The 22952-nt window shown below is 34.7% G+C and overlaps 1 protein-coding gene across 11 annotated transcripts in view; it reads right to left on the bottom strand.

Moving 5' to 3' along the window:
- CEP128 (centrosomal protein 128) overlaps nt 1–22952 on the bottom strand; it is a 404915-nt gene that overhangs the window by 345217 nt on the left and 36746 nt on the right. For all 11 annotated transcript variants that reach the window (XR_007128480.1, XM_047735544.1, XM_047735551.1 and 8 more), the window contains 4 exons: nt 21950–22068; nt 18797–18888; nt 16480–16552; nt 4150–4266 (listed from right to left, as the gene is read on the bottom strand). Coding sequence is in view for 10 of the 11 variants with exons in the window: in XM_047735544.1 (XP_047591500.1) it covers nt 4150–4266; nt 16480–16552; nt 18797–18888; nt 21950–22068 (401 nt within the window). In the remaining variant the exon portion in view is untranslated. The remainder of the gene's footprint in view (nt 1–4149; nt 4267–16479; nt 16553–18796; nt 18889–21949; nt 22069–22952) is intronic.

Here is a 22952-nt window from a genome sequence, read left to right as displayed (position 1 = left end):
ATGGGCTGGTCAATGTCAGAGTGATTTAAGGGGCATTTATTTAAAAGGCATTGAGTAACATCAGTGGGGAAGGAGATACTTGTCTGTGAAAATATCGGGGCATTGACTATGGAAACAGAAGGGTAAAGTGCCAAGCAAAAGTTATACAATTCAGCCTTGGGAAGATAAGTGAAGTCCAAAATCTACCAGCCTCAGAAAGGTCTCCTGGTCAATCCAAGCCAAGCAGGGGAGTCTCTAAAGGAAGGGGTTAATGAGGACACCTTAGAACATACGCCTGACTAGATTCTCCTCTGAATTGACACAGAGGTCTCAAGGGAAATGCTAAAGCTATTAAGAGGACATTAGGAATACATTCTTGGCTTCCTTAGAAGCTTCTCCCTTAATGAGTTCAAACTAAATACATTTATAAACTGTACCCAAGGTTTTTCTTAGGTGAAGTATCCATATTACTCAGCATCTCTGGAGCCACAATGACATTTCTGGGAAGGAACAAATAGCATTTCTTCATTAGGCTTTCACAATTGGTACAGATGCCAAAAGATGAAGAAAAATATTGGGAAAAAAATCTATCCTTTTAACTTTTCTGTACAAGGCTTTAACATTATCGATGAGGCTCACATAATCTGGTTTCTCATAGATGTACAGACTGAAAAATCACTGAGCTGAGCGCCCATCTTACACCTACCAATCCCCTACTAATCTTCACCATCTTCAATTAAGATTCCATTCTTCAACTTCCCCATAGACTTCTCCATGAAGTACCTACAACCTTGAGGCACCTGATTCACCCTAAATCACTGGAAAGCATGGCATATCACTGGTGGGAGTAAGTGGGAGAACTAGCAATTTAATATTCTATGAAATGTTCTGAAAGGCATATACAAATATGCACCCAGCATTTATCTCGTGTACTTCATTTTAAGTCATTCAAATGAAGGCAAAGATAAAATATTCAATTTAGTCTGAAGGCCAGTTGAAGATCCTTACCAAGTTAAGAAAATCTGACATTCATGTGACATCAGTAGCACATGACTAGTTAGTGGAGACTCAAGGAAGCAGATTACAGAGTGTCCACAGCCTTCCTGCTTAGACCAAGAGAGGAAAAAACACACATCAACTCATTAAAGAGTGAACAATTCCTTAAGACCACTAAATAGGAAGAGGAGAGTGGCTGTTCCTCAACCAATTTCCAATGATTAATACTGTATTTTTCATTAAATGGGAACAGATAAATCTCCAAGGACCTAAGGACCTCATTAGATCACTAAAAGGAAGCAACTTTTAGCCAAAAGTACACACAGCCTCCCCATAATACGACATTATACCTAGAAATCGCTGATATCCTAGAATTTTTAATGAATACTTCTAATCACTTAATAATTTTTAAATGTCCTAATTTTCACTAACATTGAATTATATATATTTTTAAGGAAGGCAGAAGAGCACAGTGGCTGAAAGTCCAGATCTCCTTACTCATCTATAAATTCATTTTCTCACCATAGCCAGAAACAAAATATATCAATTACTATCATCATACAGTATAAGTATTTGGAAAAGTATTTTTTAATATTGAAAAGAAAGTAAAGTGTCTCCTCTCCTTAAACATGACCTTTCCAGATCAGCCTAAGCCACTTAACTTGGGAGAAGGAAAACATATCAGCCTATATTAATCCTTTCCAGCTTCCACTGCACTGTTTAATCCAAAAACCACCTTTTAAAAGCATATGGGTCACCACTTATATTAAAGTGACAAAATATGAAATTAAACATTTCTTATCAATAGTGATCCTCTACTGTATTGTCAGAGATGGAATTCTAAATCACAGCTCAAGCTTTTAGTCAAACTGACAATTATAATGCAAATATTCAGGCTCTGGTTTCTCAAGAACAGGGATGGGAAGCAATCTTCCTCTCCCTCTTTGTAATTTTATGCATTCTGCAAAGAAAGAAGAAAATAAGTATGGAAAATTTCTCTAATTTTCTCTTGCAAAAAAGAACAATTGTCTATTCTTATGCTCACCAGATGCAATTTACTTTGAGAACAAATGTATAAAAATCAAGGTTTAAAAAAGAAGGCTACCCACATGCTGTATCTAATTATTCAACAAAGTATCCTCTTCAAAGTAATTACCTACTAACAAGGGTATGCCTCCTTTTGTGAAATAGAGGAAAAAGGAATTTTAGAAAACAAAAGTGGATTTTCTATTGCTTACATTATAATTTCAGGGTTGCCATTTTTGCACCTAGTTTTCAATTGGTAGTATCTCCTAATAATTAAAAATTTTTTTAATCCTCCAATTTATAAGGGTCAATGATCTTCAAGCACATATACGTGCATTTATAGAACACCACTTTTAGAGAAAATCATTTTGTAAAAGAAAAAGAAATCCTTTTTATAATCTTTTATTTTGTCTCGATTTTTTATACTTTATGTATAGATCTAAGACACATTTAAAGGAAATTCAACAAATTCATTTTCTATAATGATAGTAATAAAACATAACCAACATAATACAATGAAATTTACAAATCTACACCATTAATTAATTAAAGGAAAAGGCAAAGCCTTTCCTCACAGTATGAATCCAATTAATAAATGCAGAAAAAGTGATAAAATGTGTTAAAAAAAGAAATACAATTTAGCATCACTTATAGTAATAACTGTTTCATGAAAGAATATTAATAAATGTTAAAATCTATGGGTGAAAATATGATAATAAGCTATTTTCAAGTTTCAAAGAATCTCCACATAAAATACTTAAATAGGCATACTATTAAGATTTACAGTGGAGAAATTTGGCAGACAACACTTTAACCAAGTGTTCAGTTTTCACCAGTAATGGGACATTTATATGCCTTCTAATAAGATATCCTGGGAAGAATGCAACACCAATTCTCTGTGTTTCCTGCCAAAAGTCCATCACCTGAATCTGATTTTAGTCATGAGACAGCATCAACAAACCAAAATGCAAGACTTCTACAAAGTGACTGGCCAGTACTCTGCAAAGTTGTCAAGGTCATAAATGACAAAGAAAAACTGAAAAAACTGTTCCAGATCAAAGGAGACTAAAGAGACACAATGGTCAAATGCAATATGTGACCCTGTATTATAGCCTGGACCAGAAAAGGATGTTAGTGGTTAAATGTGAATAAAAACTATAGATTATATCATAGTATTAATCCAGTATTAAATTCCTATGATTATGGAAGAGAATGTGCACACAATATTATTTAGGTGTAGAAGTATTTACATCACGTCTGCAACTAGCTCAAAAAATTATGTATGTGTAATATATAACTTATACATTATTATTATTATTATTATTATTATTATAACATACATATAAAATGTGAATATTGGAGCAATCTAGGTAAAGGGTATACAGAAATCCTTTGTTCTAATTTTTCGACTTCCTCCTAAGTCTGAAATTTCAAAATAAAAAAGATACCTAAAAGGTAAGCGATCTCAGTTTTGGAATGGTAAGACCATAGTCTAGTCCAGGGGTTGGCAAACTTTCTATAAAAGGGCCAGAAAGTCAATACTTTGGGCTTTGTGGGTTAGATGGTCTCTTTTAACAACTCCTCAGTGCTGCCACAGTGTCAAAAGACCACCCACAAACAGTAAATGAACAAATGGCTGTGTTCCAATAAAACTTTATTTACAAAAACTAGGCAATGGGCCACATTTGGCCCAGTGGCCATAGTTTGCTGACCCCTGGGGTCTAGTTCACGCCAAGGAAAATTGATCAGAATAATCATACTTTCAGTTAACATTTTTGAGCACATGCCAGATATTAAGTGCTTTATAATACTATACTAAGTGCTCTACAAGCATTAACTCATTTATCCTCACACCAACATGATTAGGTAAATACTATTACTATTTCCATTTTCCACAGAAGAAATGGCCTAGAAAAGCGAAGGAATTTGCCCAAGGTCACCACAGCCAGCAAGCAGTAGACTTTGGGTTTAAACCAGATAGGGCTATCTTCACACACTGAACTAGATAACATACATGCTATACTTCTCAGATGCACTGAAATATACATGCAATGACCAAGGAACTCTAACAATTTTAACAATGGCTAAATAAGTATCCAAAGTATCCGAACTCAAGATTTACATTCTGAGAAAGTATTTTTCACAAACCTCCTGTAGCTGCAAAGAAATAACTCCCAGCTGATCCTGACGTTTTTCCACCAGCTCTCTTTCTGTGCGCATCTCTCTTTCTATTTCCTGAAGACGTCGTTCCACCCGATCTGAAACCTTAACATGAAGAGACAGAAACAGTGACATTACAGAGCTGTTAGGCAAAAAGAGAATATACTGAAGAGATATTTTATGCCAGATACACTACCACCTAAGCATTTAAAAATGGCTTGTTTATAGCGTCCTTTTTAATGCTATTATAAAACAGATCACCAAAAAAAAAAAAAAATGGACGGAAAGTTACAAAAGAAAACAATCATTAGCCTCTAAATAATCCAAACCTGGATCCCAATAAAGGACTTAAATCTTTCAAAGTATAATAATTCAATAGAACAGAATTAAAATATACTAGAAAAGAGTGCCCTCTGGTGAAGTAGAAGGGAAATACCAAGTTTGCCAACAACAGCATTTTTTATTCTATTAATGATAAACTGTTCTATTTAGTTCTTTTTCATTTTAATTTTCTATAAACATGACCTGCCTAGAAAAGTTTTGATGTCTATGAGCAGCAAATAATTAAATGTGTTTTTCATTAGCTTGTCAATCTTTTCTACTGTGATCTACAGAAAATAAACCAGCTGTAAAAGATCAAAAACTAAAGTCAAACAGAAAAATGTTTAATTGGGACTCTCTAAAATAAACATAAAAGAATGTTTTCTCTGATGCAAGATTTTCCTTGTTAAAAGTTGTACAAATTCAAATACATTTCATGCATATCATCATAACAGTCCCCTAAATAAAATTTACCTATTTGATGATGTGCATATTTCATGCAGGAAGCTATGGGAGGATAAAAGACATTTGGATTCATTTAAGAGAAGCAATAAACATAGCCCTGTAATAAGAAATCTTTTGCTAACAATTCTATACAGCCAGAAGGGTCCTGGTCACAAGGAGTCTTACTGGGGCAACAGAAATGTTCTAAACTGGACCACAGTGATGATTACACAACTCAGTACATTTGCTAAAAAGCACTGAATTGTGCACATAAAGCAGGTTAACTTTATGATAAATTATACATCAAATCAATTTTTTTTAAATGACACTGGTAAACATAAGTTTAGTTAATAAAACCTGAGCAAAAATATTCTATCAAAAAAATTAGCAGCTAATATTTACTAAGAATGAAAATTCTTGGTTTTCTACCTTTTTTTGCTTAAAAACAATTAATATATTTACTCTGAGAGTGTTTTACTAAAAACTCAAAATACCATTCAGCATCAAGCTTCTGATTTATCATAGTAATCAACTTTAATACCCCAATAAATAATTTACTACTGCATCTGAAATAAATGTAGTACCAGCTGTAAAAGTAAATAATATTGGAGAAATACTAAAAAATAAAAGGTTGTTAATTTATGCAATTTTTACAAAATGGAAATACCTTTATAGTTCACTCTGAATATAAAAATTAATTAATAGCGAATGGAGAGGGTGGTTGGGTTATAAACATTGGGGAGGGTATGTGATATGGTGAGTGCTGTGATGTGTGTAAGCTGACGATACACAGACCTGTACCCCGGGGGCAAGTAACACTTCATATGTTAATAAAAATAATTAATTTTAAAAAGTAATTAATAGCAAAACTTATCAGAAAAAGAAATACAGGATCATCTCAAACTCATTAGGGTGGCTGCTATCAAAAACAAACAAAATCAAAAAAACAGGAAATAACAAGTGTTGGAGAGAAAGTGGAACCCTGATACACTGTTAGTTTAGTAGGAATATAAAATTGTACAGATCATATGGAAAACAATATGGAACAATATGGAAAACAATAATTCCTTTAAAAAGATTGAAAATAGAGTTACCAGCAATTCCATTTTTAGGCATATACCCAAAAGAATTGAAAGACGGTCTTAAAGAGATATTTGTAGACGCATGTTTATAGCAGCATTATTCACAATAGCCAAAAGATGGAAGCAACCCAAGTGTCCGCTGACAGATAAATGGATCAACCAAATGTGGTTACACATACAATGGAGTATTATCCAGTCTTAAAAAGGAACAAACTTCTTATCCATGCTACAAAATGGATAAACTTTGGAGACACTATGCTAAGTGAAATAAGCCAATCACAAATGGACAAATATACAGTATCATTCCACTTAAATGAGATACCTGGAGTATCAAAGTTATGGAGACAGAAAGTTGAAAGGTGATGTCCAGGGACTGGAAAAAGGGTATCATGGAAAGTTGTTGCTTAATGGGTGTAGTTTCAGTTTTGCAAGGTAAAAAGAGTTCTAAAACAGTGAATGTGCATAACACTACTTAACATTTAAAAGTGATACAGTGATAGGGTTGCCTGGCCAGTGCCCCAATTGTTTCAGCATCAGACTCTTAGTCTTCGCTCATGTCAGGATCTCATGGGTTGTGAGATCAAGCCCGACATTGGGCCTTGCGCTCAGCGAGGAATCTGCTTAAGACTCACTCTCCTCTCTCATCCCCCACAACTCAGGTGCGCTCTCTCTCCCTCTCTTTCAACTTAAACTAAAGCTTAAAAATAAAATAAATCTTTAAAAAAAAAAAAAAAAAGTGAGGAGTACTTGGGTGGCTTAGTCAGTTAGGCATCTGCCTTCGGTCCAGGTCAGGATCCCAGAGTCCTGCGATCAAGCCCTGGGGTCTGGCTCCCTGTTCAGTGGTGAGTCTGCTTCTTCTTCTCCCTCTGTGCCTCCCCACCCCATCTCTTTCTTTCTCTCTCTCAAATAAGTCAATAAAATCTTTTAAAAGTGATATGATGGTAAATTTTACCACAGTTCCAAAAATAAATAATAAAGAATGATAAAAAGAAATAAATACAATCTGCTAATACCACCCATGAAGAGAAAAACACTGATAGTATATGGTTGTATACTCTCAAAAATTTTTCTCTGCATATGTGCATGACTAGTCAAACACATATCCAGTTTACTTCTTTAAAAATGAGGTGTTATACATAATATTTTATAAGTTTTGGGCAGTTGACATATCATGGGTAACTTTCCATGACAACAAATCACATCCTTTTTCTTAACAAATGCATAGTTTGCCCTAATTGATTAAAATAATTCCTACTATCAGTATCCTACTGATAATAGGATAACATTTATTTTTACTAATAGATGCTATGGCAAATACTCCAATATAGGATAATTTTTATAAATTCAAGAAACAATCTTTAAATGGCACTGTTGAATCAAAAGGAATGAATCACTTATTAGAAAAAAAAACACAAAATAAGATTAAAAACTTGGGAGATATTTTGGATTTTTATCCAAATCCTTTACTCTAAAAAGAAGACTCAGGAGATGAAGTTATTAACCAGAGGTGACACAACTGATCAGTGAGAAAAATAAGCCTAATGCAGGTCTCCCTTTCCAGCAGCATCTTATAAGTCCCAGGTCCATTTTCATGCATTCATTCAATAAACATGCATTGACACTCATTTGTTCCAGTTGTTGTGGTAGGTAGGCAACGGGTTTAAAATCCACTTCAATAAATATTTGTTATCTATTCTGTTGTTGTAATCTATGCAATAACCATGTTATCCTAAATGCAGTGGTGACAGAATTCTGAGTTCAATTAATGACCAACTCTTCCAGAAACAGCTAGATCCATGTTTAGATTTTTAATTTAAATAGTGACCCTCCTATAGAAAACTGAAATAAAATTGACTTTTCTTCCATGAATAATCAAACTTAATAAGTATTCATATCACACTCAAATGGGTAGAATCTAGACAACTAATGAACTGAAATTTCCCCTGTGGTATGAGGCCCATGCAATATTGATTGTTACCAAAATTAAATCTTAATGGAAGCTATTTTCCATAATATGTTATAAATAATAACTATGCCCTTCTAATGGGAAGTATAAAAGAAACTAAACAAACAAAAGTCTATGAATCATAAAGGATTAACAAATCAAATCTTGTCTGATAGGAACCAACACTTTTTGCCTCTCTGAGAAAACTGTGTCCTATAAACTTTCAAGATATATTTTAGTTATTGAGAAAATGCATGATAAACAGCTATAGCCTCAGAGTAATGCACAATAAAAGTGAATAACAGTATGTACCAAAGAAACTGAAATTGGTGAGAGATAGTGGCAGTCATTCATTTTTCTTTATGTATTTGCACAACATTTTAAAGTTTTCCACAGTGAATGTGCATCACTTTGGTAATTTTAATTCAAACTTAAATCTGGAGAGGGGAAACAGCTGCAGCCTCTGAGAAGTTTAACATTCAAATAACAAAACTAAATGTTCTCTGACAGCATGCTATCATGAATTCACAAATACAACACAATATGTCAAAGTTATAAAATGTAAATGTTGACTTCAATTGGAATAAGTGAATTAGAAAATCTATATTAAGCCTTGTATAAATTGGAAACAAACATCATGTGGCCTTCAGAAGACCTTCCAAAATTCAACAATATTATTTTTAAGTTTGGCATTAGACAATTTTTCTCAATCAGGACTACATACACCCATATGAGGTATGAGATGCCCTCAATTAGGAGATACCCCTACTTTGAAAGCAAATTACAGAAAACACAAAACAAGCTATAGCAATACAACTTGATGGGAGGAACTAGCAGCTGAACAATTCAACTTCATAATTAAGTGTGTATAATTTTCCAGGTTTAGACACTATAAAAGAATACATCCTGATGAGCTAGGCACACTGCGCAGTTAGGTAAACTGGGGAACTGTATACACCAATTACACCAATGAGCTGAGCACTAGTGAGGTGTGACATCCAGTTGTTCAATTATAGCTCTATCTAAAATATAGTAATTCTTAATACATGGTAATAAGGATAAAAGAAGTGAACATTCTATGAATTCAGCTGTTAACTTTTAGCTCAGTAATTACATTTTAGACCCCCATCAACACTCTTGACTGCAGATAGTAGTTACTAGTTTTATTTGCTATATAAAAGAAATAAAAATGAAGTAACTCTTCATTATGGGTTCTTTGTAAGCAGTGAAAGGTAAAACATTAACAAATGTAATGTGCACCATGCGACTTAGTATTTTCAAATTCCAAACTCAAACTATCCTGACTAACAACATCAAAAAGCAGCATGACAGTAAAACTGTCCATACCTTACTCAAAACTACAAAAATCTCAGCAGAACATTGAGGATATTTGAGTTTGGAGCAAAGTCTGTGTTATAAGCATACTCACAAGTTGTATACCTATGTACCAAGTTAAAGAGCCTCATAAAATGGCTGCAAAACAGCAAAATCCTGATAGAAACAGCATTAGAGGGGCGCCTGGGTGGCTCAGTGGGTTAAGCCTCTGCCTTCGGCTCAGGTCATGATCTCAGGGTCCTGGGGTCGAGCCCCACATTGGGCTCTCTGCTGAACGGGGAGTCTGCTTCCCTCTCTCTCTGCCTGTCTCTCTGCCTACTTGTGATCTCTCTTTAAAAAAAAAAAAAGAAAAGAAACAGCATTAGAAATACCAAATACAGTAAAAGAACCATATATATGCAAGACATTCATGGAGTTTCATTTCCAAAAATGACAGCCTAGATAATTCAGACCAAACCTTCCACTAAAAATAATTCAAAAAACTAGAAAATTTAAACAAAAAACAGTTTTAAGGCACTGGAAAGATATATGAGACCAAAATGAATGAGAAGGAAAAAAAACCTCAGAGGTTAGTCCATCTTTTCTCCCTGAAATACCAACCCACTTCAGAAAAAGCAGTTGTAATACTGAGAATCTAAACAGAATTTTTAACAGATGTGTGGGGCTACAGAGGAAAAACTGGAGGTGAGAGATTTTCCAAGGAGGGGGGTGCCTCGTTAAACTTCCCCAACCCCAACCCCAGACTTTGGGCTAGATTCCTGAATGGTCATCCACCAGGAATAAGGTGAACTAGAAATAGTTGAAACTCATCATTGAAGTTTTAACATTGAAATAGCACAAAAAAATAAGGTAATCCATGACTGCTCTGACCCTTATTCTATAGCAAAAAATAAATACATATTCTCATACATAATAATTATCAAATTAATTATCCTTATTAAATAAGAATGAAATACATTTTCTGTCAAAAGTAACAAGATAATAAAAAATAAACAGTAGGTAAAAGCAATGTGATCAAAATCCAAGAAAAATAAGAGATAACAAATAGAAACAGAGCTTTAGAAGATCTTGACAATGAAGTTATGACACAGAGATACACAGATTGAGGATTTTTGCCAAAGAACTACAAAGTTAAAAACAATAAAATCAAAATTCTAGAAGTGAAATATGTGGTAAATGAGAATACAAAATCAGTGGGTGGGTTAACAAGAGTCGATTCAGCTGAAGAAAGAACAAGTAAATAAAAAGTCCAAAGAAAATATTCAAAATAAGTAATGAAATAACAATATATTTATAAAAATGAACACAAGACACAAAGGGAATAGGCACAAATCAAAGGAATACAACTAAGCTCCTCATAGTAAAACTGCAGAAAAACAAAGAGTAAGAAGAAAAACTCAAAAGCAAATTAGAGAAAAATATATATTATCATACAAAAAGCACCAACAAGAATAACAGCTGACTTCTCAACAGAAACAATGGAACTAAGAAAATGCTGAAATATCTTCAAAATACAGACTGGGAGGAAAAAGGGATTATTTAGAACTTTATAACCAGTGAAAATCTTTTCTAACAAAAAAAAGTGAAATAAAGATATTTTCAGACAAATACAAAGAGGATCTGTCACAAAAGAACCCACTCCAAATGAAATTATAAATGGAATTCACTCAGGCATATGGAGATACACTCTGAAGAATATTTCAAAGTATGTTTTTAAGCAGATGAGGAATCTCAGAATGCAAAAAGGAATGAGACACAGAAAGAAATGAAGAAAGCTGAAGATGAGGCACCTGGATGGCTCAGTCAGTTAAGCATCCAACTCTTGATTTTGGCTCAGATCATGATCTCAGGGTCATAAGATCAGGCTCCTTAAGATTCTCTTTCCCTCTCACCCTCTGCCCCTCTCCCCACCCCCAAAATTTAAAAATTAAAAAGAGACAAAGATTATTAATTTTTTAATGTTAAGTGATACTCTCTAAAATGGCATAAAAATATCAAAGTCAAAAAATAAATGTTAAAATTAATATATAACACATAAGATCTCCAGATTAAAAAAAAAACTATACAATATTAATGAAAGAATTTGCTCTGTTCATAAATTGGAAAACTCAACATTATAAAAATGTCAATTCCCTCCACGTTGACCTATAGATACAATGTAATCTAATCAAGATCCTAGGTTTTTAATGATTTCACATGCTAATTCTAAAATGTATACAGAAATTCAGAGAAAGAATACACAGGATAAACCTGAAGAACAACGTGGAAGGACTTACTATACCATATCACAACTTATCATAAAACAACAGTAATCAAGACAATGCAAAATGGACACTGGAATAGACAAACGAACCAAAAGATTGAGTAAGTCCAGAAACAAATGTCTGCACATATGAACATTTGATTTACAACTAAGAAAGGATTGTAAAGTAATAACAAAGGGGTGGTTCTCTCAATAAATGAAACCAAATCAATTAGATGTCATATAAAATGTAGGTTCATACCTTGAACATCAATTCCAAGTAGATATTAGATCTTAATGTAAAAGGTAAAATAATAAGCTTCTAGAATATTATAAGAAAATATTTTCATGGTCTGAGGAAATGGAACAATTTCTTAAACAGGTCAAAAAAGCAAATAACCACAAAAGAAGAGATAGAAAACTGAACTAGATTAAATTTCGACAGAAGACCTCATTAAGAGAGTTTTAAGAATGTGATGAAACAGCTCTGGATAATTGGAGACAACAATGCAATACATATAACTGACAGAGAGCTCATATATAAAAGAAAGACCTCCCACAAATCAATAATGAAAAGACACCGAATTAAAAAAAAAAAAAAAGTAGGCAAAAAGAAGCAAACTCGCATCTCAAAAAAGAAAATAGCCAATAGCCAACAAGAATGGAGTGGATTTCTATTCTTAAAGAGAAAACCAAAGCTGGTGGCATCACAATTCCAGACTTCAGGCTATATTACAAAGCTGCAATCACCAAGACAGCATGGTACTGGCACAAAAACAGACACATAGTTCAGTGGAACAAAATAGAGAACCCTGAAATGGACACTCAACTCTATAGTTAACTAATCTCCAACAAAGCAGGGAAGAATATCCAATGGAAAAAAAAGTCTCTTCAACAAATGGTGTTAGGAAAATTGGACAGTCACATGCAAAAGAATGAAAGTGGACCACTTCCTTATACCGTACACAAAACTAGACTCAAAATGGATGAAAGACTTCAATGTGAGACAGGAATCCATCAAAATCCTGGAGGAGAACAGAGGCAGCAACTTCTGTGACTTCGGGTGCAGGAACTTCTTACTAGACACATCTCCAAAGGTAAGGGAAACAAAGCAAAAATAAACGATTGGGATTTCAAGATAAAAAGCTTTTGCACAACAAAGGAAACAGTTCTGTTGACTGACAGAAAAGACAACTGACAGAATGGGAGAAGATATTTGCAAATGTCTTATCAAACTCAACACCCAAAGAACAAACAATCCAATCAAGAAATTGGCAGAAGACATGAATAGGCATTTCTCTAAAGATGACATACAAATGGCCAACAGACACATGAAAAAATACTCAGCATCAGAGAAAGACAAATCAAAACCACAGTGAGATACCACCTCATACCAGTCAGAATGGTTAAAGTTAACAAGTCAGGAAACAACAGATGTTGATGAGATTGCAGAGGAAGGAGAACCCTCTTACACTGTTGGGAACGCAAGCTGGTACAGCCACTCTGGAAAACAGTATGGAGGTTCCTCAAAAAGTTAAAAATAGAGCTACCCTACAATCCAGAAATTGCACCACTAGGGATTTACCAAAGATATAAACGTAGTGATTCAAAGGGGTACCTACAACCCAATATTTATAGCAGCAATGTCCACAACAGCTACATTATGAAAAGTGCCTAGATGTCCATTGACAGATGAATGGATAAAGAAGATGTGGTATATTATATACAATGGAATATGACTCAGCCAACAAAAAAAAAATGAAATCTTGCCATTTGCAATGACATGGATGGAACTAAAGGGTATTATGCTATGTGAAATAAGTCAATCAGAGAAAGACAATCATATGATCTCATTCATATATGGAATTAAAGAGACAAAACAGAGTATCATAGGGGAAAGGAGAGAAAAAATAAGATGAAATCAGGGAGAAAACCATAAGAGACTCTTAATTATAGGAAACAAACTGAGGGTTGCTAGAGGGGAGGGGGGTGGGGGAAAGGGGTAACTCAGTGATGGACATTAAGGAGGGCACATGATGTAATGAGCACTGGGTATTATATAAGACTGATGAATCACTGAACTCTACCTCTGAAACTAATAATACACTATATGAAATGAGATGGGGGAAATTGGAGGGGGAGGCAAACCATGAGAGACTGTGGACTCTGAGAAACAAACTGAGGATTTTGGAGGGGACGGGGTTGGGGTTGGGTGAGCCTGTTGATGGGTATTACAGAGGGCATGTATTGCATGGAGCACTGGGTGTGGTGGATAAACAACGAATTTTGGAACACTGAAAAGAAATAAAATAAAATGGAAAAAAAAATACACTATATGTTAATTAACAGAATTTAAATTTAAAAAAAAATAGAATGGAGTGTATTCCTAACAGACAATTCCGTTGGAAATTGGAGAAAAATATCAATGATGTGATAAATAAGGCCCATATCAGGCCAAAAGATGAGAAACTCTAGAAAAGACAAAATGTGAAAAATGCTCATCATCTAGTAATAATGAAGATGCAAATTACACCATGATGAGAGACTATAAACCCCTAACACAATGGCTATAATTGAAAGACTAATAATACCAAGTACTGGAAATGATGAAAAGCAACATGAATTCTTCTGCATTGCCAGTGGGAATGTAAATTAATGCAATCACTTTGGAAACCTGTTTATCAGTATCTACCAGATGAAGGCATGTAGGAATTACACTATATGTTACATACCAACAGAAATGCATTTATATATGCACTAAAATCATGAATAAGATTACTCACAGCAGTCTTATTTGTAATAGCCCAAAACTTGAAATAATTCAAATATCATGTTAAAATACATTGCAGCAAATCCATACAATGGTATACTAAAGAGCAATAAAAATGAACAAGCTGGAAGTACTTGACATAACACCTAGAAATACCATAACCTTAAGGATTAGCAAAGAACAGACACACAAAACCATGCCCTATAGGATTCCACTTCCGTAAAAATTCAAAGCGGTCAAAATTAATTTATGGGGTAAAAAGTCAAAATATTCATCTTCAAAAAAGGAGGAGTAGTGATTAGGACAGGGAATGAGGAGGCTTCTTGTGCACTGGTAATGTTCTATTTCTAGATTTGGGTGGTGGTTACATGGGCCTGTTCACCTTGTAATAATTCACTGAGTTATATCCATGTACTTTGCTGTAAGTTAACTACACCTTCAAATTTAGAAAATTAAGAATTTTTTTTAAAAAAGATAAAGCTCCAGCAGGTTCTGCTGCCAGGTGACAGGTTCCACTCTAGACTATGTGAGAAGAGCCAGAAGATCATTTAGTAAGTTATAAAGGATCTGGGAGCTACATTCTTCAAAGTACGTGTTCAGTTCCTGTTTAGATAGTATGTACATCAGACAACGGCATAGACTTCTTGCGGTGTGAACCACTGCAATAAACTAAAATAGGTTCCAATGCGTTAACCTCAGAAAACACTTTTTCTTTGAAGTATGATAGTTAAAGTATTTTAGATTGGCACAACTTAAACTGAAGGTCTTAGTATGCTTTGAAAAATCTAGAATTTCATGTTAAAAAAAAAGTATCCCATTTCCTGATCACATAACAGCATCAGTTGACCTATCATCAGATACTGACTGCAAAGATTTTTTTCTATTTCAACAGAAGACAGTACATTATATCTTCATCTTTCTGGGCGCTTCACGAAGAAATCAGCACCAAAAGCACAAGAGGAATATGCTTTTATGAGGCCAGATGTTTATTCAAATTTCTGAAATGGGCAAATTTCACTGCAAGTAGAGTAACTAAGTTAATCTCTTTGAAAATAGAGGATATCCATTTCTTAGCATATATGTCCAATGAATTCAAACTCCAAAATAAACTCAACATATCTGGGGCGCCTAGGTGGCTCAGTGGGTTAAAGCCTCTGCCTTCGGCTCAGGTCATGATCCCAGGGTCCTAGGATCGAGCCCCGCATCGGGCTCTCTCCTCGGCGGGGAGCCTGCTTCCTCCTCTCTCTCTGCCTGCCTCTCTGCCTCCTTGTGATCTCTGTCTATCAAATAAGTAAATAAATCTTAAAAAAAAAAAACTCAACATATCTATGTAAGGGACTACAAACACAATAAAAACTACAGAAAAAAAAAATCTGCCTATATTTTCAGTTTGAATAAAACATGTTAAGAAAAATATTCTGTCTGCTACCATTCCTGGTCTTGAAAAAAAACAAAAGGTACTCTGGGATAAATAAATACACATTGCTCCTGAAGTTGGTAAATTTCCAAGTTTAGTTAACAATTGCTATTGATTTTTTTTCTCCTAAAAAAGCAAACAGAGATGCAACTGAAGATGCAAAGAAACAGACATTGTATGTACTTCATTTTTCACTTTAATTCCATCAAGAATAGTGATTTTAAAAAAAACACGAATAATGACTGTCAACAATCTGAGTTTGAGATAAATAAAACTTGAGAATTAGGGGTATTTTCAATTGGCATCATGTCAAACAACAACAGACAGCCAGGTCTTTGCAGCAATTATGATTATACATGCTTGTGAAATGAAAATACTAAAAATACTTAAAAAATGTAGAGTGCTACAGAGTCACTACCAAGAAATTCCGTATTTCAAACATCATTTAACAAAAGCCATGGAATCGCTGGGTCTCTTTTGAATATTCATAAGGAAACTCTAAAAATTAAACAAATAATAATTCTATCCTGTTATCACTGTAAACATTTAAAAACTATAATACCCAAATTCATGAATATTTTATAAGAAGTACAAGAACAGATTTTAGACAAAATGACATATATCGCCCAAAAAGTTAAAATCTATGAAACTTCACTATGATTATGACAAACCCAGCCACACTACCATCTGCATATGAAATCACTTACTTGGTTTTTTTTTTTTTTTTTTTTTTACTTATTTATTTTAACAAAGAGTTCTTACCACATCTTGTTTTTGGGCTTCATTAAATTTTTCTGTCAATTCTTCCAAAGCTCTTTTTGTTTCAGCATCCGACCTAGGGAAAGAAAAATATTTTAAGTTGGCTGTTTGAGAAAATATATACAATTAGTTAAATTTACAACATAATAATGTTATTACATAATACTCTACTGCAGTGGTTCTTAAACATTAGCCAACATATGAAATACCTGGAGGACTTAGGGTGGATTGCCGAACCAACAGATCTGCAATGATCCCCAAGAATGTGCATTTCTACAAATCCTTAGTTGATGTCAATGGTGCTGATTTGGGAATTACATTTGCGGTACAAGTAAAGCAGAATGGGATCCTAAAATCTTAATTCACAAAATTAAGTCACCAGGTTTCACAAGAAATTTGACTCCTAATTTGGCTTAAGTCAAGTTTCTCTGACTCACTCACACTTGCGTCTGGGTCAGACAAACTATTACTAGACCGTACCAGCCCACAGATAGAAGATTCCCAGTCCACCACTGCACAGCCAAATGATCATTTAAACTAAATAAGTAAATCATCTCTACAACTTCCACTTTGTCTTCTTACAGGACAAATACCTAAAAATTCATGTTCCTAGTGCTTAATTTATACCCTTTCTTCAAATATGTAAAAGCCACAGAATAGAGCAATCTAAGAACATACTTTACTACGATGTTGACACCATTCTGCTCATTTTATCAACTTGTCAAAACTAAATACCTAGTTTTAAATTAACTAACCCTTACTGGCTTAAAAGAATAATAATAAATACAGCTCAACAATATATCTCAGACATCAGGAACTTAATTTCTTTACTCATACCAGCTATATGAAAATAATCTTGAACCACAGGGTACTATAAGTGGTAAAGAGCAAATACTCTTGGGGCCATATGCCTACATCTGAATCCTGATTAGACCATATCCTCCATTTAAACTCTAGCAAATTGAATTACTTCATCTCTCTGTGACCCTTTCCACATCCAAAAATTGGAAAAAATAATAATGACTACCTCATTAGGGTTGTTGTAAAATTTAAACCTAGATCTACCTGGCATGAAGTAATTGTTCAATAATATTAACTATTAGTAGTAGGAACAATAGTTAAGGTATTTAATTCTTATTACTAAATTCCCTGCCTTCCTCATTTAAAAGCAGATGAATTATACAGACTACAGTTGATCACAGATTTACAACTATAGCTTTCACCCTTTTTGCTATAGCAACACAAAACATGCATGGAATGATTCTATTAGATGGAATGGGAGTCAGCAAGTAGACTTGGTAAAGAAACTTCCACTCAGCTTTGTTGTTCCCTCATCACTGCTGTATATAGAGTATGACTCTTGAGAAGGGATAAAAAGTTTGGTTTCTTTTAAAAATAAGCCTCCAAATGAAAACCAACAGTCACTGCTGATGATGAAAATGAAAAGACAGTGAAGAAATTTTAAATAAAGTGATACTTGTTGGGGGACGACACAGAATTGATAAAACTGCAAAGACCTTTCAGATATAAACCACTCACTTTTGAGGATTTCAACTGAAAGCTAAAATATCAGATTGGACTCTGCCTGTCTCTCACCCCCTCCAATGTATTTGCAAATCAACCTCTTTACTAAGGTCTCACAATGCATCTCTTTGTAATGGCAACACTCAGTAGAGTAAGTTAAAGTGTTCTTAAAAATATGAAATTAGGGACGCCTGGGTGGCCCAGTTGGTTAAGCAGCTGCCTTAGGCTCAGGTCATGATCCCAGCGTCCTGGGATCGAGTCCCACATCGGGCTCCTTGCTTGGCGGGGAGCCTGCTTCTCCCTCTGCCTCTGCCTGCCATTCTGTCTACCTGTGCTCGCTCGCTCTCCTCTCTCTCTGACAAATAAATAAAATCTTAAAAAAAAAAAAAAATGAAATTAGGGGCGTCTAGGTGGCTCAGTCTGTTAAGCATCCACCTTTGGTTCAGGTCATGATCTCAGGGTCCTGGGATCAAGCCCTGAATCGTTAGGGTCCCCGCTCACGAGGGAGTCTGCTTGTCCCTCTCCCACTTCTCTCCCTGCTCACGCCTGAGAGCATGCGCTGTCTCTAATAAATAAGTAAAAATCTCTAAAAAATATATGAAATTAATTTTTCTAACAAGGACTCATGGTACATTCTAAAATTAAAGGATTTTTAAACTGTTCTATTAATAAATTTTAAAATACTGGTATAAAAACAGCACTGTTTTTTTAAATTCATGTAAACATGTCAATTACAGAACTTAATGTGTTCTTCTAATAACTCATGCCTCCAACAAAAACCCTATTCTGCTTTTACCGGCTTCTTCTGGCAAGCTCCCGATTGAAATCATCTCCAAGCCGAACTTGTTCACTGCTGAGGTCTCGGAGGGACTGATGAAAAGCATGAAGCTGGTAAAGACAAAACATAGTCATCCATTTAGGATTCTGTTTAATTCTTCCATGAAGATTCACTGAGGTTGGTAAGAACTTATTTTTTGCACTAATGCCCAAATTTTATACTGTTATTAACACATAATAAAACATATGTCTATTCTGAAGGAAATATTTCTCCAAAGAAAAACATTTTTTTAAAGTTATATAAAACTTCTTATATATAAACCATCACATCCTTTATAGTACAGTAATTCTGATCCTTTTAGATACCCCAGTAAAAAAGAAGTCAGCAAACTTTCTGTAAATAATACAACAGCAAATATTTCAGGCTTTCAGACTATGTGATCTCTGTTAAAATTACTCAATGCTGTCACTTTTAGCACAGAAGTAGCCATAAACAAATGAGCATAGCTGTGTTATACAAGAACTCTGTTCCATGCCATGGTGTGTCAATCCATGCTACAGAGAAACTCTTGCCAATCTGCACCAGGAACCACGTATAAGAATGTTTGAAGCAACACTGTTCATAATGGAAACACCAAATATAACCCAAAAGTCCATTAAGAACAGAATGGATATAAATAAATTGTGATATGTTCTCCCAGTGGATATAATACAGCAGTAAAAATGAAATGATGAAACCTACCTACACACTAGTAAGGCTGAATGTCAAAAACATAACATCAATTGAAAAGTAGCAAAAGAAGACATAAAGTATTATTCCACTTATATAAAGTTTAAACGCAGGCAATACTAAACAAGATATAAGTAGTACAAATGTTTTGTTTTTAAAGCAAGAGAATGATTAATATAAAAGTCAGGATAGTTGATAGCCCTTGTATTGATAATACTCTAATTCCTAGCCTGGGTAGTGGTTACATGACTTTTTCTTTAAATTATTATACTATTAACTGTAAATATGTATACTATATATGTATGTGTATACTATAATTTATAAAAAAATGTAAGTTATAGAGATTTGCAGAAACAACAAATTGATTCAACAAATGTGCATTGAGCAACTAATCAGTGCCACCAATTATGGTAGGAAAAAAGGGGCTCAGAATCTAACATAGGAGATAGACATGCAAACAAAATGACAAATGATGAGCAGGGCATTAAGAAAGTACACAGATAATGTGGAGTTACGGATCATCTTAAGAGACTTAAAATCAGGAAGAACAGTTAAAAAAGAAATTGGGTGTTGCCATGATTTTCCAGTTTTGCAAACCAGAATCCTAGGTTCTGATTCTGATGCCTCCTTTTCAATCATTCCCACCCTCCCCAAATGGTGTTCTGATCTTCAAGACCTTTCATTTTACCCACCAAATAGCTTTTAAGTCTACTGCTCCACCTCGTTCTCTCCAACTCCATTTATCCTAATCCAAGTAACTAGCATTTCACATCCACAATACAGCAATATCCTCTTAATTGGTTTGCCTACACGGATTCCATTTTTCCACACTAGAGATGGAGTGATCTTTTCAAAATAATTGTCACCTCCATACATGGCTGTGCACAGTCTTGGCCCTTCATATATCTCCGGCCACATGGCCTTCTTCAAGTTGCTCAGAGGTGCTAACTTCCCTCCTGCCAAAGAATTTGTTTTACCTAAAATGACTCACTCAACCTTCAGGTTTCAGTTCCATCAGCGTTTCCTCAAGAAACCTTCCCTGACTGGGGAAAGCCCCTCTACCACACACTCCCATGGCCCTATGCTTTCTGATGTAGCATGCAACTCAGCTCACAATTAAGGGAGTATTTGTGTACTTATTTTATTAATAACTAGCACCCCACCCCCGATTACAAGCTCCATGAAAAGGCAAGGTTTTTACTTATTCCTGTTTCCAGGCACAAGCACTGTCTCAGAACACTAGCAATAAATAAACAGAATGAAAGAGTCAATGAATCATAGTAGGATATTGTTCTTAGCTCCGGGCTTCACCATATAATTCACTCTAAAGTTGCACCTACTAAAAAAAAAAATTACACAGTGAAGGAGAAGTTCCTACAAGGTGTCTTCTCATGCACTTGGTTCTGTTAATTCTCTTATGCTATAACAAGTAAAAGCTACAGACGAGTATCCTGACAAACTTTGAGCCCACGATCCTAAAACCACCAAAACATAGATGTCAAAGTCGGCAACATCCTCTAGCCCTTACCTAATCAATTTAGCTACCCTAGGCAACAAGAAACATTTTTTCCAGCTCTTATAGGGACGTTTAAAGAAGTAGAAAAAGAGGGGCACCCGGGTGGCTCAGTGGGTTAAAGCCTCTGCCTTCAGCTCAGGTCATGATCCCAGGGTCCTGGGATCGAGCCCCACATCGGGCTCTCTGCTCAGCGGGGAGCATGCTTCCCTTCCTCTCTCTCTCTCTCTGCCTGCCTCTCTGCCTACTTGTGATCTCTATCTGTCAAATAAATAAATAAAGTCTTTAAAAAAAAAAGAAGCAGAAAAAGAAATATATCTGTAGGGCGCCTGGGTGGCTCAGTGGGTTAAGCCGCTGCCTTCGGCTCAGGTCATGATCTCAGGGTCCTGGGATCGAGTCCCACATCGGGCTCTCTGCTCAGCAGGGAGCCTGCTTTGCTTCCCTTCCTCTCTCTCTGCCTGCCTCTCTGCCTACTTGTGATCTCTCTCTGTCAAATAAATAAATAAAATCTTAAAAAAAAAAAAAAAAAAGAAATATATCTGTAAAACCAATACACCCAAAATCTCCAGTGGATACATGAAATATATGAAAAAAGTATAAAAGTTCTTGCTTCTATTAATTAGCTCCATCAGTGATGTAACAATCAGAAACACCCCCCCCCAAAAAAAAATCAACAGGTTAACCACAGGGACTAACTTGTTTATATGAAACAAAGTGGCTGACTTAACAGGGCTTACAGAAGAATGAGCCACCTCACAAGGAAACAAAAACATGACCAGCTAAACTCACCTTTAAATGTTCCATGAAACATCCTCCTCCATTACAAAATTCAAAATAAATGATAATTATTTATTGAAAATAAAAGTTTATTTGGTTTCAAAAAAAAAAAAAAAAAGATCAAACACAGATTACAGAATAATATAAAGTACCTGGCCCATGTCGTCAGGCTCCCGAACAAATCGGACACCAGTTCTAGACCTAATTCGCTTAGTACCCTGTTGATCCCCATAGTCCTTGAGGGGTGAGGTAGGTGGAAACCGGGAGCTCTCTTTAGAGATGAAAGGAAAAAAAGAGAATAAAACATGCAGGAGAAGAAACAATCTAAAATTTTGTTCAGAAAATACATACACAGGACCTAACCCAAACTATTTCCCAACTATCTTGCTAGGGCCACAAAAGTGGCACAAATCTTGCTCTTAAAGCAGATAAAATGAGAAACAGAAATAACTTGGAGATAGAAAACATCAAAAGTTTTAACTTGCTATGTTTTTCAAAGATGTAATATGGTATTTCCCTTATTTAAAAATAATAAATTGGCAAATAAAAATAATTTTTGTCTTTCTAAAATATAACTTTATACCAATAAAGCAATTTTCAAACAACAAAGTAATCTAAAATTTGAACACTGTTTAAAAATCAATACATTAAAAATAGCTAATTGTATCCAATTTTTAATCCTTATCATAATCAACAGCAGTATTAACAATGTGGGCTACTAATGTTCACTTCTTCGTAAATCACCTCTCTTTACTGCAAACTTTTCTGTTATTTTCTACTCTAAGTCCTTTCCATTCAAATGTGATCTCAGTGTTGTAGGAAAATATTAAGAATAACCACAGGCCAACCAAGAGTTACATCTTTAATCTAGCCTTTGAACTCCAGCTGCACACCAAAGATAAAATTCACCTGTTCTTAACAAGCATCATAGGCTATTTCTTAACCAGAATTTTGAAAAACTATGAAGCTGGGAAGAGACTTCTCATCTATAAAGTACACTACAAAGCAAATCCTATTTGGGTATTCATTTTGATTAGAGGCAGAAAATTAAATTCAAGTTTTGTCAAGTAAAACTCTATGTAGTCTATGGAGTCTGAGAACAAATGTAATAACAAAGTCCCACTGAACATATTTCAAAATATTCACCATAAAATC

Source organism: Lutra lutra, chromosome 7 (genome assembly GCF_902655055.1).
Source record: "Lutra lutra chromosome 7, mLutLut1.2, whole genome shotgun sequence".
In the NCBI taxonomy this organism is placed as follows: domain Eukaryota; kingdom Metazoa; phylum Chordata; class Mammalia; order Carnivora; family Mustelidae; genus Lutra; species Lutra lutra.
The sequence above is the reverse complement of the archived record's forward strand: the minus strand, read 5'-3'. Positions and strand labels throughout refer to the sequence as shown.